The 15,431-nt window shown below is 41.8% G+C and overlaps 1 protein-coding gene across 5 annotated transcripts in view; it reads right to left on the bottom strand.

The window, feature by feature from the left end:
* Positions 1-15,431, bottom strand: part of slc5a9 (solute carrier family 5 member 9) — a 49,750-nt gene that overhangs the window by 27,014 nt on the left and 7,305 nt on the right. For 4 of the 5 annotated variants that reach the window (XM_051403279.1, XM_051403282.1, XM_051403284.1 and 1 more), the window contains 5 exons: positions 9,516-9,620; positions 7,232-7,396; positions 7,016-7,121; positions 525-605; positions 16-221 (listed from right to left, as the gene is read on the bottom strand). In XM_051403279.1, the coding sequence (XP_051259239.1) occupies positions 16-221; positions 525-605; positions 7,016-7,121; positions 7,232-7,396; positions 9,516-9,620 (663 nt within the window). The remainder of the gene's footprint in view (positions 1-15; positions 222-524; positions 606-7,015; positions 7,122-7,231; positions 7,397-9,515; positions 9,621-15,431) is intronic. The other variant, XM_051403281.1, reaches the window with a different exon arrangement.

Below are 15,431 nucleotides of genomic sequence, written 5' to 3'. Positions count from 1 at the left end.
TTTAGGTAATTTCACCTGATCTGTGCACCAGACCCATGTAGCCAGTACAGTAAGCCCAAACACAAGACCTGGCCAGGGTAAATCCCCGGACACTGGGTCTCTGAACAAGCGGAAGGCATCACTACGAGGTAGATGGCAGGTGGTGTTGGCGACTGTCACCGAAGGAACAGCTGACATATAATGTTCCACGAGGCCCTCATACCAGCCAACTTTGGAGAATGCTGAAAATGTACAAACACACACACACACACACACACACACACACACACACACACACACACACACACAACATGAAAATGATACTGTGTTTGCCCACGAAATGCTACCTAGGATTATTTTTACGCTGACAGGTAGAAGAAACTGGTTGGAATCATTGAATGTGTATTTTCTGAGAGAAATTTTGAAAACGATACTCATTATAGGTACTAAATATTATATAATAGTAGACAGAAAATCATTCAGTAGGCTGCTGTTTCCTCAAAGTCTGTCTCTGTGTGTGTAGTGTGTATGAGTCTGCACCCTACCTATGAACATTAGTGCAAAGGCTCCCCCAACCATGACCAAAGTCTGGAGTGCATCAGTGTAGATCACTGCTGCCAAACCACCTAAATGCATACACACACACACACACACACACACACACACACACACAGTTATTGTGCACATTGTGTCTGAATATTATGCCTAGCAACCCAGAAAATGTCAACCCAGTCATTTTGAGAGCTGTTCGTGTCACAAGACCTGAGATCCAAGAAGCAGTTCAGATTTTGCTTCCCTTCCTACACAAGATGCAGGTTCACTCGGAAAATGTCTCTTTGTGCCCTGGGAACTTACACTGTTCCTGTTGCCATAACAACACATTTGAGATGAAGTTGGTAAACTGGTTCCTGCATACAGGCCAGCACATCACTACAGTTAGCTGCAACAAAGAATGTTGTCTGCTGACACACGTTTGACCCTATGGTTTGACCTCACCCACGTAACATGTAGACGTGACCATAGTGAGGACGTGACTCGAGCAGGAGCAGAAGACGAGCGAAAGACGAAGAAGACGAGGAAGGAGAGTAGAGGCGACAGAATGGAAACATCATCATTCGAGAGATGGAAATTCAGCCACTACTTCGAACTTGTAGAAAGAAAAGAAAAAAATTTAACTGTGAAATGTAAACTGTGCCCGGGGCAGAACCAGCTATCCACCGCTGCCAACACAACCTCTAACCTGACCAAGCACCTGCAGCGGCAACATGCTAGCATGAAGCTAGTGGCTGCTGAAGATCAGACCGAGAGTGATACTGAAGAGAAGATGCTGCCCAGTCTGACACCAACAAAACAGGCAAGGCTTGACTTTGAGCAAAAATTAGCAACAAAAGCAGAGATAGATAGGCTTGTAGCCGCATATATTGTGGAGGAAATGTTGCCTGTTTCCACGGTGGAATTGCCGTCTTCATGCTGATTTAGGCATCTTGTTTAATTTTATAGTGTTAATAGGCAATTAAGGTATGGTGCATCTCAGGTGATGTCATGGAGTTATCCAAAAGTAATGTTACTAGTAGTGTAACTAATTACTTTAAGCAGCGAGTAACAAAGTAAAGTAAGGCATTACTTTTTTTAAAGTAACTGGTAATGTGTAATGGATTACTTTTTTTCATGAACTACCCCAACACTGCACGTGCCTACCGAGTTTCATACATATCGGTGAAATGTGGCGCCGGGGCTGCTTTTTAAAAATGCTATAGGGGGTGCTACAAACAAGACAGACAAGATTTTTGGTATGTGAGCTACAGGCACCACTCTATACATGTCCTGTGAATTTCATATTCATAACTATTACGGTCTCCGCACAGTGATTTACCATGCCACCAGAGTGCCACCTAGTGGCGGATTGTTGACAAATTTTTTGGCAAGCTTCAGGGAGCCATGGGGAATCATCAAGTTTCATTTTAATCACACGCGCCGATGCAGAGATATAAACTTCTTCATTTTAAAGAGCGCCATGTGTGGCGATGGCCTGAAATTGTGCATGATGCCTAAGGAAGACATGGGGAACTATGGACCCAAGCTTGGGGTCAATTGGACATACCAATGTGGAGAAATGGTCCACTTCCTTTTGTGACGAAAAATCTACAGGAAGTGTTAATTTTATAATGTGCGTATTTTTTTAAATATCAAAATTCTTCAAATTACTTTTTTTGCCAGGATGGTCCCCAGATGCTACATGAAACATTTTGTGCTAATCGGACAAAGCGCATAGGAGGAACACCAAAAAGTAGTTTATGGACATTTCGCGCTTTAGCAAAGAAAATGATAGTGGAAGTGGGCGTGGCCTAAATGGAAAGATTCAGCTGCATTCATCGAACGCGTGGATAGGTTTTTATATGTGCAACAAACTATGCAGAAGTTATTAGCCTAAACGCATTTTTTATGATAATAGCGCCACCTAGAGGCCAACCCGAAAGCAACGCATAGAATATCTTATTTTCACCAGGCCTGACAACTCAGGTGGGCAAAAATGCAGTCGAAGGGGGCTAAAAATAATGGGTAAGAAAAATAATTCCAGCACATACAATAGGGACCTCCAGCGGTCGCTGGCTTGGTCCCTAAATATATATATAGTGGAGTTTCTGGAAGACAGGGGTGATGTAGTCACCGGAGCAGGTATGGGTGAGCATGCAAGCTGCAGACTTCTGGATCTACTGTAGTTGTTTAAGGACTTTGCAGGATGTGCCATACAAGATGCTGTTACAATAGTCGATTCTGGATGTGATGTGAAGTGTGGATGAGGGTTTCAGCAGCAGAAGAGGAGATTGAAGGGCGGAGGTGTGCAATGTTTTTTCAGATAGAAGAAGGCAGTTCTGGTGATTTGGTTGACATGGTGTTCAAAGGAGAGGTTGCTGCCATTCACACACCATTCTTTTCTCCCCGTTGAGGGAGGACTCTATAAGAATGGTGTGGCTTATAATGTCTATAATGGCTTAAGCTGTAGTGAGGTTCAGTAGGATGAGAATGTTGAGGTGACCAGAGTCTGAGGAGAGTAGAAGGTCGCTGGTGACTTTGAGAGGTTTCTGTGCTGTGTTGTTTGCGGAAAGTGGATTGAAATGGTTCAAGCAGGTTGTTGGAAACTAGGTGGGTTTTGAGTTGGGAGGCAACGACACAAAGTATTTTTGACAGACGGGAAATTTCTCTTGGTGTGGGGGTTAAGACCAGGTTTTTTGAGGATGGGGGCAACAGCAGCTAGTTTGAGTGTTTGGGGGACAGAACCCGTGCTGAAGGAGGAGTTGGGAGTGAGGAGATGACATGAAGACAATCCTTAAAAAGATTGGTTGGAATGGGATCCAGGGTGCAAGTGGAGCTTTTCATTCCTACCATGAAGTTGGACAGCTCCATGAGGTAAACGGGAAAACTGAGACGGGTTGAGTGGTAAGGGAAGGGCAGTTAGGTGGGGAGTTGGAGAGGGCAGGGGAGGTGGTGATGTTGCTGTAGATTGTATTGATTTTTGTTTGGATGAATGAAAGGAAGGAGTTGCACTTTGTTGTCACAGGGCTTGAGAAGTTTTAATGGGAGAAAGCTGGTTGAGACAAGAGGAGAGAGTGTTTTAATGTAATAGTTGACAAGATGGGGGGGATTATCAGACATTAGGGGAGGGACCCTCCGAGTCAGCTATGAGGAGAACAGAGGGTGAGATGGCACATAGTTGGGTGAGGAAATCAGAGAGGTCAGGAAGAAATGTGGGGTTTGCCTTGGGAGGGTGGTAGATAACAGCTGTGACCAGGTGAGTGGGACCAGAGAGTTTGAAGACAAGGTGTTCAAAAGGAGGAGCAGCAGAAATGGAGATGGAGGTTGTCCTTTCTGCAGATGGCAGCAACACCACCTCCTCACCCCTCAGAACGAGGTTTATCAATGTATATGTATCCTGTGGGAGTGCTCTGGTTCACTGAGAAATAGTCAAGGACAAAGTGAGGATAGAGGAAGGAGACGGAGATTGGACGGATTCAAGTGCTGTTCGCTGTGATGATGTAATGCTGAGGTTGCGATGAGACCAGAGGGATTGGATGGATGATCAGTCAAGAAGCCTTTTAAAATTGACCTTTTTTTGGCTATATCAGGGCACAGGACAACCCAAGATAATTAGGGACCGCTGGAGGTCCCTATTGTATTTGCTATGTTTCTTATTATTTTTAACGCCATTGACTGTGTTTTTGCCCCCCGAACATATAGGAAAACTCAGTTTCATTTGGCAAAGTGGTCAGGCCTGGTGAAAAATTGGATATTCTCTGTCGGCCACTAGGTGGCGCTACTATCATAAAAAGTGCGTTTAGGCTAATAACTTCTACATAGTTTGTCCCACATTCAAAAACCTTATATCCACGCGTTCGGTGATTGGAGCTGAATCTCCCCATATAGGCCACGCCCACTTTTGCATGTATATTTTTTTCGTTAGAGCGCGAAATGTCCATTAACTACTTTTTCGTGTTCCTCCTACACGCTTTTTCCGATTCGCACAAATTTTTTCACGTAGCACCTGGGGACCGTCCTGGCAACAAAAGTAATATGAAGAATTTTGATATTTCAAAAAATGTCTTCCTTAAGCATCGTGCACAATTTCAAGGCATCGCCACAAGGTGGCGCCCTTTAAAATGAAGAAGTTTATATCTCTGCATCGGTGTGATCAAAATGAAACTTAGTACGATGCTTACCCATGGTTCCCTGAGGCTCACCAATAAATGTGTCAACAATCCGCCACTAGGTGGCGCTCTGGTGGCATGGTAAATCACTGTGCGGCGACCGTAATAGTTATGAATATGAAATTCACAGGGCACATGTAGAGTGGTGCCTGTAGCTCACATACCAAAAATCGTGTTTGTCATGTTTGTAGCACCCCCTACAGCATTTTTAAAAAGCAGACCCGGCGCCACGTTTCACCGATATGTATGAAACTCGGTAGGCACGTGAAACGTGCTGGGACCTACAAAAAAGCCTCCTGGACCCATACCCCAAACCCCACGGGAAGTCGGCCATTTTGATTTTAATTTTCACTTTCGGCAAACTTTTCGCCTTGTATTTGAACAAACTCCTCCTAGGGAATTCTGCTTCAAAATTGGTCTGTACAGTCAAAGTATGGTGCTTATTAAAAGTTGTGCTATTTGCGCATGTACGTTGAAGGGCGTGTCCGTGGCGTGCTGTCAAAGTTGTCCATTTTGAATTCCGTGCTCATTTTCTGTGAATTCTCGCCTTCTATTTGAACAAACTCCTCCGAGGGAATTGATCGGATTTACTTAAAAATTGGTCAGTACAGTCAAAAAATGTTGCTGATTAAAAGTTGTGCTATTTGTGCATGTACATTAAAGGGCATGTCAGTGGCATGGCATCAAAGTTGGCCAGGTTGAATCGAATGTCAAACTGTGATGCCATTTCCGGCATTTTGCAGTGATTTTCAGCGTTTGTGTTGTATTTGAACGAACTCCTCCTACAGAATTTATCAGATCTGCTTCAAAATTGGTCAGTACAGTCAAAAAACATTGCTGATTAAAAGTTGTGCTATTTGTGACTGTACATTGAAGGGCGTGTCTGTGGCATGCCGTGAAATTTGGCCAGGTTGAATCGAATGTCAAACTGTGATGCCATTTCCGGCATTTCAGGGCTTCTATTTTAACTAACTCCTCCTACAGATTTTATCGGATTGACTTCAAATTCGATCACTGCAATCTACACACATTGGTAATCAAAGGTCAATCAACTATTTAATGTGCATCAAATGTCGTGTCCGTGGCGTGGCGTTGAATTTCCATGGTTAGCAGTTAAGAGTCTCGCTATGAACGTCTTTTGCATGGTGTCTGAAACGTATGACGCATGACGACATAGAGCAGTCTCCCTCAGCTTCCGGCGATGAGGACTTGGGCGTGGCGTGGTGTGGGTGTGGCATGACGTGGCTGCGGTGGGCGACCGCCGTGCAGGCCCCGACGTAGGTTGATGGCGAGGTCCCGCCAAATGCTGCTTGCAGCTTTAATTTACGTTTATTTTTTATAATTTATAATGCAAAAGAAAAAAAATTAACTCACCTAAAGTACTGTTAGTGAAAAGTTAATATGACTATTTGTCTGGAGATGTTTGTTCTGGATCACAACAATACTATATGATCAACTGAAATCGATCAATTACACAGGGGTCTCCAGGCAAGGAAACCAGATCGTAGGCCTTGTGTCATTGTGGCAAAGGTACATTAGTATCAACGAAGGTGTCGTGCCAGGAAGTTTACTTTAATATTAAGGAAACAGCAAGCTGCTGATTTATGTTTGACATGTATATCCATATTAAGTGCTCATTAAATGACTACTGATCACCAGCTTGATTTATTATATGATGCTCTTTTTTGTTTTGTTTTTGTCTGTTTTATTTATTTATTATATTGATTTCTTTCTTCCCCTGTTTGTGGAAGGTTTAGTTTTGATTAAAGACCTTACACACCATTTGACAATGGAGAAAATTTGCTATTCTACAAGAGGGTGTGCTCAGAAATATTATGCTACGTGGCCACCATTTCTGACCTACATAGAAAAAAATGCACAATTTTGAGATTGCAGTGTAGTATTGCTGGCCCCACATATTGAATTCTGTCTTGTTACCCGCCCCTCCTTTTTTTATTACTTTTTGTAGTTTTTAAAAAATAAATGGTAAATGGACCTGTACTTGTATAGCGCCTTTCTAGTCTTCCGACCACTCAAAGCGCTTTTACACTACGTGCCACATTCACCCTTTCACACACATTCACTCAGTGATGGCAAAGTCCATCGAACAGAAACTAACATTCATACACATTCACACACCGATGCATGGCATCGGGAGCAATTTGGGGTTCAGTATCTTGCTCAAGGATACTTCGACATGTGGCACCAGGAGCCGCGGATCGAACCCACAACCTTCCGATTAAGGAACGACCCGCTCTGCCTCTGAGCCACAGCCGCCCTAGAAATACATTCTAGTAATTATTTATTATATATGTGTGAGTGTTTGTGTTTACCTGCCACTGTGTAAACAGCAGTGACCAGCAGCAATGTGCCTGTGGACAGATAGAGATCCCAGCCCAGTGACACCTGGATGAACAACGCCCCCGAAAAGATATCTGTCTGGGTAACATACACACACATGTATTTATAGATATATACACACTTAGGGTAGCTTTGGAAATAAAAGTCTGTCAAATAAATTAATGTAACTGTGTGTGTGTGTGTCTTACAGATATTTTGGTGAAGATGTAGAGGATGAGTGACAAAATAGACATATATATGCGTATCCTCCGGCCTCCAAAGCGTTTGGCCAGGTATTCAGGCATGGTCACCACACCAGCAGAAATGTAGACAGGGATAAAGATCCAACCCAGAGCCACAAGGACCCACACTGCCTGCATAATCACATTCAAACACATTCAAGTTACAACAACACATTATCACTATTGTCTGGCATTGAACTTGTTTATTGTCAATACATTGAATTCAGTGCGCAAAGGATTGTCACAACTCAGAATGCTCACAAAAACTATTTGTGAAGTTAGAAGTTATTTATTCTGTCGTTTTGAACAAGACTAGTATGATGCAGTACTGTGTTGAAATAAATAATCTGTCCTTTTTAAATAAATTAATTAATAAACGTGCAACGACTAGTCAACTGTCAGATTGTCATTATGAGATAAGTGAGGGTGATGGGCCTGAAGTCATTAAAGGTTTTGGGGCAGACTTCTGGTTAGCATAAAAGTTAGATGTGCTTAAGGGAGGCTCCCATGCTTCGCTACTTTTATGTAACACAACCTAAAGGGGTCATATTATGAAAAATTCACTTTTTTTAGCACTTACATTACTTACATGTGGGTATCTGGAATGCCTACCAACCAAGAAATTGTGAAATAAGCCCACCCAGTCAGTTTTTTTTTTTGGACTATGATTTGGCTCACCTTCTGATATAAGGTGCAGGCCATTAATAGTATATATAGTGGACAAAGCTTTCCAGGTCTGTGAAGTGAAGCCAACGCCAAAGTTACGTTAATATGCATTCTACATAATGGCCAGCAAGGACCAGCTACACAGGCTCCAATTTAGAGTAAAAAAGGCGATAAAGCAGTAGCCAATGAGTGCAAATGTACAACTGATGAAGGTCCATCTGTCTAAGAAAATGCAAACACACACCTTTTAACTAAATTCATAGCATATTAAAAACTTTTTATTTATTAAAAATACAAAATAATATTTAAAACTGTATGAAACTGAAACTCATTCTCATCAATTATTGTCATAATTCAAATATATTTATATAAAAACTGAGTACCCCAGTCCTAGCTTACAATAAATTATGTGAGAATGTCCATATTGTATAAAATGTATGTCTTCATTGTTTTTATTGACTTGGCTTATAACGATCACCTGCTCCCACAGATTTAATGTCATGAAATTGTGCTGTTGTAGCCAGTGTTCATTGGTAATCAACTGTTTAATTAGTATGGTAGCCAATTAATAGACATGCAAGGTATATAAAAGATTCCAATTGGACTGTCTTCTGAACTCAATAGAGGAAGTGGCAGAGCGGGTCGTCCCCTAATCGGAAGGTTGTTGGTTCGATCCCCGGCTCCTCCTGCCATGTGTTGAAGTATCCTTGAGCAAGATACTGAACCCCAAATTGCTACAGATGCATAGCATCGGTATGTGAATGTGTATGAATGAGTTAGTTTCTGTTTGATGAACTTTGCCATCACTGTGTGAATGCGTGTCAACGGGTGAATGTGGCACATAGTGTAAAAGCGCTTTGAGTGGTCGGAAGACTAGAAAGGTGCTATACAAATACAGGTCCATTTACCATTTACCATATCTAGCCTTGCTGGAAGATACTGAAGCCCAGGCCTCCAGGAGAGAGCATATCTTCAGAGACTGACATAACACGCCATAACACATCTACCAAGAAAAGTTTTGTAAAAACTTCTCAAAAGTGTGCCTTTTCTTGGTTCTACCTTAGACAGTGTTGGTTCAATATCTTTAGTTGTGAGATTCTTTTGCCTTTTTGCTTTAGGAGCCTCTACGGAACAGGATTGGGCCACGTGAAATTTTTAGTAAAAAAAAAAAAAAAAAACCTTACCTGACCTTAATCTCAGAATTCAAGGCTGTAACTGCTGCCATATGAGCATCCACTACACTGTGTGCACAATTATTAGGCAAGTTGTATTTTTGAGGATTCATTTTATTATTGAACAACTACAGTGCTCTCGGTCAATCCAAAATGTTAATGAACCTAAACCTGAATGTTTAAGAAAGTAAAAGTGAGGTTTTGTCTTTCTTAAGAGAATATATATATATGTGCACAATTATTAGGCAACTATTAGTGTGCACAGTTATTATGCTGCCATCAGTGTATGAATGTGCACGAATGGGGCAAGTGTGGCATGTAGTATAGAGCGCATTGAGTGCTCAAAAGACTAGAAAGGCACTATATAAGTACAGTCCATTTACCATTTACATTTATCAGGCCGTGTTTCTTACATTCCATTCAAATCCCCCAACAGCGATGCCTCCAGCTGCTCCTGTTCCTGCTAGACCAATAAACAAACCGCTGCCAACATTACTGGACATGAGAGAGGCTCCAATCTGCAAACACACACACATAAAAGGATATATTTGAAAAAATTGCTTGCTTGCTCAAAAATGTTGTTGAATTTAGAATGTCTGATAACACTGATTACACCCCATGTAATTATTTAGTATGTACAGGGTACAGGGTATTAATAAGACACTTACTGATTACCTGGTAGTACAGGGGAAGACAACAAAAGGTTAGGTAGTAAAGTAATGGTGGACTTGCATAGTCTTCTGACCACTGCCTTTACACTACATGTCATATTCATGATTAACACACATTAACTGGTGTTACACGGACTGATGGAAGAGGCTACTGTGCAAGGTGCACAACTGCTCGTCAGAAACAGAAAATAATGCACATTCACACACACACTAACACACCAGTGGCACAGCCTTTGGGAGTAATTTGGGGTTCAGTACTTGCTTAGGATACTCGGGGACTGGACTGAACCATTGATCCACCAAACCAAAGATGTTCTGATTAGTGGTCGAACCACTGTACCTCTTTATTATGTGTATGTGTTTACTTATTAATGACAAAGAGGTATATTGTATTTTTTTAGTAAGTAGTAATATTAATACTAATTAAAGCTGCAAGCAGCATTGGGCGGGACCTTGCCATCAACCTACGTCGGGGCCTGCAAGGTGGTCGCCCGCCGCACCCTTTAAGGTACATGCACAAATAGCACAACTTTTAATCAGCAATATTTTATGACTGGACTGACCAATTTTGAAGAAGATCCGATAAATTCCCTAGGAGGAGTTTGTTCAAATACAAGGCGAAAAATTCACCGAAAATGACCCAGAATTCAAAATGGCCAACTTCGACGGAAAGCCACGGACACACCCTTCAATGTACAGTCAAAAATAGCACAAATTTTAATCAGCAACAGTTTTTGACTGTACTGACCAATTCTGAAGTAGATCCGATAAATTCCCTAGGAGGAGTTTGTTCAAATACAAGGCAAATTAAAGCTGCAAGCCTCGTTGGGCAGGACTTCGCACTCCACGCAACTCGGGGTGTGCTGCGGCCGCTTCACGTGCCGTCGTAACACGTGCGGACCACAACATGAAAATTTCATGTAAATCAGATCAAAATTGCCACGCAGCGCTTACTTCCTGTTGGCAGTAGGTGGCGCTCTCACTATATCTGAATATTGTCATGTAGACGTGTTCAGGGCAGGACTCTTATGAAATGTGAAGTTTTGTTGAGATTGGACCATGTACACTAAAGTTATGATAACTTCCTGTTGCCACTAGGTGGCGCTATCACTGTTATTGAATATGATCACATAGATGTGACTATTATCATAAATAAATATATCAACCATATGTTTTGCATTTTCTGACCACATTTGGGCTGGATTTGATCAACCTGATAGGTTTAGAACATACAATTATAAAACTTGATATTTCCTGTTGTCAGTAGGTGGTGGTATCATTATAACTGAATATTGTCATGTAGATGTGTTCAGGGCAGGACTTTGGATTATAGGCATTCTGGGGGGCGTGGCAAAGACATTTAGCTTATTGTTAAGATTCATAAGATGTCAACTTCTGACAGTATTTTAGCTGGATCTGGTCAATCTGCTGGAAGATATATAGAAAAGTATAAAAATGACACTTCCTTTGACCACTAGGTGGCACTTTCACTATAACTGAATATTATCATGTAGACGTGTTCAGGTCGGGACTCTTATCAAACGTGAAGTTTCATAGAAATTGGACCATGTACGGTTAAGTTATGAGGACGTGTTGAGGGTGGGACTGTTACAGAATATGTGAAGTTTAGTGGAGATTGGACATTGTACACTGAAGTTGAGTACTATCTGTTTTATGGCGAATCGGCAGAATTCGATACGTCGTCACAGGTACGTGGTTTGACGTACAGTCACAAATAGCACAACTTTACATATACAGTTTGTTTTGATTGTACTGACCAATATTGAAATTGATAAGATATATTCTCTAGCAGGAGTGCGTTCAAATACAACACGAAAAATCACAGAAAATGACAAAAAAAAATCAAAATGGCTGACTTTGATGCCACGCCACGGACTCGCCCTTTAACGTACAGTCACAAATAGCACAACTTTTAATCAGCACCATTTTTTTACTGTACTGACCAATTTTGAAGTAGATCCGATAAATTCCCTAGGAGGAGTTCATTCAAATACAAGCAGAAAATTCACCGAAAATGACCACGGAATTCAAAATGGCCAACTTTGCAGGCACGCCATTGACACCTTCCTCAACTTACATGCACAAATAGCACAACTTTTAATCAGAACCATTTTTTTGACTGTACTGACAAATTTTTAAGTAGATCCGATAAATTCCCTAGGAGGAGATCGTTCAAGTGAAAATCAAAATCAAAATGGCCGACTTCCCGTGGGGTTTGGGGTATGGGTCCAAGAGGCTTTTTTTATACGTCTCGGCATGTTACACGTGCCTACTGAGTTTCATACATATCTGTTAAACGTGGCGCCAAACCCTGTAGGGGACGCTACAAACACGACAAACACGATTTTTGGTATGTGAGCTACAGGCACCACTCTACACGTGCCCTGTGAATTCCATATTCATAACTGACCGTAAGGTCTCCGCACAGTGATTTACCATGCCACCAGAGCGCCACCTAGTGGCGGATTGTTGACACATTTATTACTGAGACTCAGGGAGCCATGGGCAAGCATCGTCCCAAGTTTCATTTAAATCACATGTGCAGATGCGGAGATATAAACGTTTTCCTTTTAAAGAGCGCCACCTTGTGGTAGTGGCCTCAAATTGTTCAAGATTGTGCACGATGCCTAAGGAAGACATGGGGAACTATGGACCCAAGCTTGGTGTCAATCGGACATACCAATGAGGAGAAATGGTCCACTTCCTTTTTTGACGAAAAATCTACAGGAATTCTTAATTTTATAGCGTGCCTATTTTTTGAAATTTCAAAAATGTTCAAATTACTTTTTTTGCCAGGGCATTCCCCAGATGCTACGTGAACAATTCTGTACGAATCGGACAAAGCCGTAGGAGGAACACGAAAAAGTAGTTTATGAACATTTTGTGCAAAAAACTGATTTAAGGCGGAAGTGGGCATGGCCTATAAGGGAAGATTCAGCTCCATTCACGGAACGTGTGGATATAAGGTTTTTGAATGTGCAACAAACGATGTGGGAGTTATTCAGTAACCAGAAAGTCAATTACTTTTCTTAATAGTAGCGCCACCTAGTGGCTGACCTTAGCCTTCGCCACACCTGAATTTTGTGCAAAGTTTCATGATTTTTCGTGCATGTTTAGCCCCCCAAAAAGTGTTTAAAATTTCAACACAAAGGCTGATTTTCGTCGCATCGCCATGGCAACATGGTTCTTCGAAAATTCTTAAGATTCACTAGATGTCATCATCCTAAGGGAGTTCTGACAGAATTTCAGCTGGATCTTGTCAGTCTACTGGGAGATATACATAAGTTTGAAGCCGAATGGACAATGTACACACAAGTTATTGCAAATTCGTGTTTTTGTTCCGAAGCGCCACAGACACGCCCACTCACCACAGTTATCACATGTCATCAAACTTGTGTTTTGCATTTTATAAGTAAATTTCAGCTGGATCTGATCATCCTGCTAGGAGTAGAACATGAAAGTATAAAACAATATACTTCCTGTTGCCACTAGGTGGCGCTCTCACTATTACTGAATATTGGGACACTGGTACGCTGCACAGCACAGGTAGAGATGTAAACCTATGTATACATAAGTTTCAACATCTGCCTTGGTTGAAATAAGTGTTGAGCTTATTTCTGTCATGCTTCAAATGCTTCCAATCCAATCCAACTTTATTTGTTAAGCACTTTAAAACAACCAAAGTTGACCAAGTGCTTCGGTGCATCCATGTGTAATATATCTGGGACATGTGATCACAGTTGAGGGCAAATCCCTCTCTCCCAAAGTTCAATTAATGCCAAAACCAATCACTGAGAAACAAATGATGAGTTTCCTAGGACTGATGTCATACTGTAGACAATGGATCCTAAATTACTCCATGATTCATGGTAAAAATCTCGGTGCACATGTCAAACTGACCAAGACTGATAACACTGACAGAGCATTCACTGACTTAAAGGGCTCTCTACAGACCGCTCCCACTCTGGGACTACCAAACACTGGCCTACATTTTACTCAGTTTGTTGACCAAAAGGACTGTTACATGACATCTGTTTTTTACCGAGAATTATGGGGGTTAACAAAGGCCTGTTGCATACTTTTCCACTAAACTTGATCCTGTTGCAGCTGGACTTCCTCTGTGTCTCTGTGCTGTTGCTGCAGCGGAAGTGGCTGTAGTTGCCTCACGTGATGTTGTGGGATATAATGATCTCACACTTGTGGTTCCACATGCAGTTTCACATATCCTGCCAGACATCACACCTATCTGCAATGGTTGAGCACACATACGGATCACTGTGACAAGATAGACAGTGCTTAACCCTGCAACTCTTTCCCACTCCAGCAGATAGCGACCCTCATGATTGCATTGCATCAATTAAACAAGTATGTACACCCAGACCTGATCTCACTAATTCCCCTCTCCCAAATGCAGACATGGAACTGTTCATGGACGGATTGGCATCTCACTCTCCAGTAGGGATGGGAATCGAGAACCAGTTCTTCTTCAGAACCGGTGCCCAGTGAATCGATTCCTTGGAACCGTTAGCATGCCTGCTTAACGATTCCGCTTATCGGTTCCGCTTGTTGCAAATACGTCATGACGTCACAAACGCACTGCTTTGTTTTGGTTCAGAACGCAGCAAGCATGGCATCAAGGCAGAAGCGCTCTAAAGTATGGTTATATTTCACGCAAAAAGACGACAATACGGTCACTTGCAGCAATTGTAAAGTGTCCATTTCGTCAAAGGGGGGAACTACCTCCAATATGCACAAACATTTGGCCACACAGCATGCAATTAATTTGCAGGACTGTCGCGTGTTTGATACACTGCTTAGCGACACAAGTGAGTCAAGCAGCATCGGAACTAACGTGACGCCCTCTGTTATCAATGCCGAAGGTAACTTTAAACTCTCCAGGCAGGACAGGCCCTGTCTACTTAGTTAATGTGAGCGCCATTTCATTGTGTAAACTTTCACTATACAAATAATCTCCATTGTCATTGTCCATCAAATTTAGATGATGATGATAATGACGACATCCAGAGTCTGGCTGGCTCAGAGGCTGGCTCTCACATTGGCTCAGAGGCTGCAGCAAGTAGCTCTCGTGCACCTCTAGCTACTCCGTTCACAGAGGCAGGGAAGAATAAAATGACCGAGGCGAGGATAAACGAATGTCACCGAGCAGTGACTAAGTTTGTGGTAAAGGATTTGCACCCGTTTGCCACAGTAGATGCCTCTGAATTTCGGTAGGTTAATTTGCTGTCTTTTCAAATGAAAATAACAAATGCATGCACAAAAGTTGGATGTTTTTATGTCAGTATAGTTCTGTTTTGTTAATTCCCACTCCTACATTATATTTGGCAGCAACTGTGGATAACGCAGCAAACATGGACAAGGAGAAGTAACTAATGTTTGAAAAAAATTTAAATTACTTATATAAAACTTGTTTGATTATAGTCATTAAAAGGGTTATGTTTGTTGTTTATGCAATATACATTTTTTGTTTTGTTTATGTTGCAGACTGGCCAGAATGGACAATGAGGACCTAAGGAAAGCAGATGAGTTTGTGATGCTGATGAGGATGCATTACACATTCACACTTCCTGTCTCCAGAGAAAAAAGTCCAACCTGTGGCCAGATATTGCCCATCCTTCA

The sequence above is a fragment of the Dicentrarchus labrax genome, unplaced genomic scaffold (genome assembly GCF_905237075.1).
Source record: "Dicentrarchus labrax unplaced genomic scaffold, dlabrax2021, whole genome shotgun sequence".
Lineage (NCBI taxonomy): Eukaryota > Metazoa > Chordata > Actinopteri > Moronidae > Dicentrarchus > Dicentrarchus labrax.
This window is presented reverse-complemented; position numbering and strand designations above follow the sequence as displayed.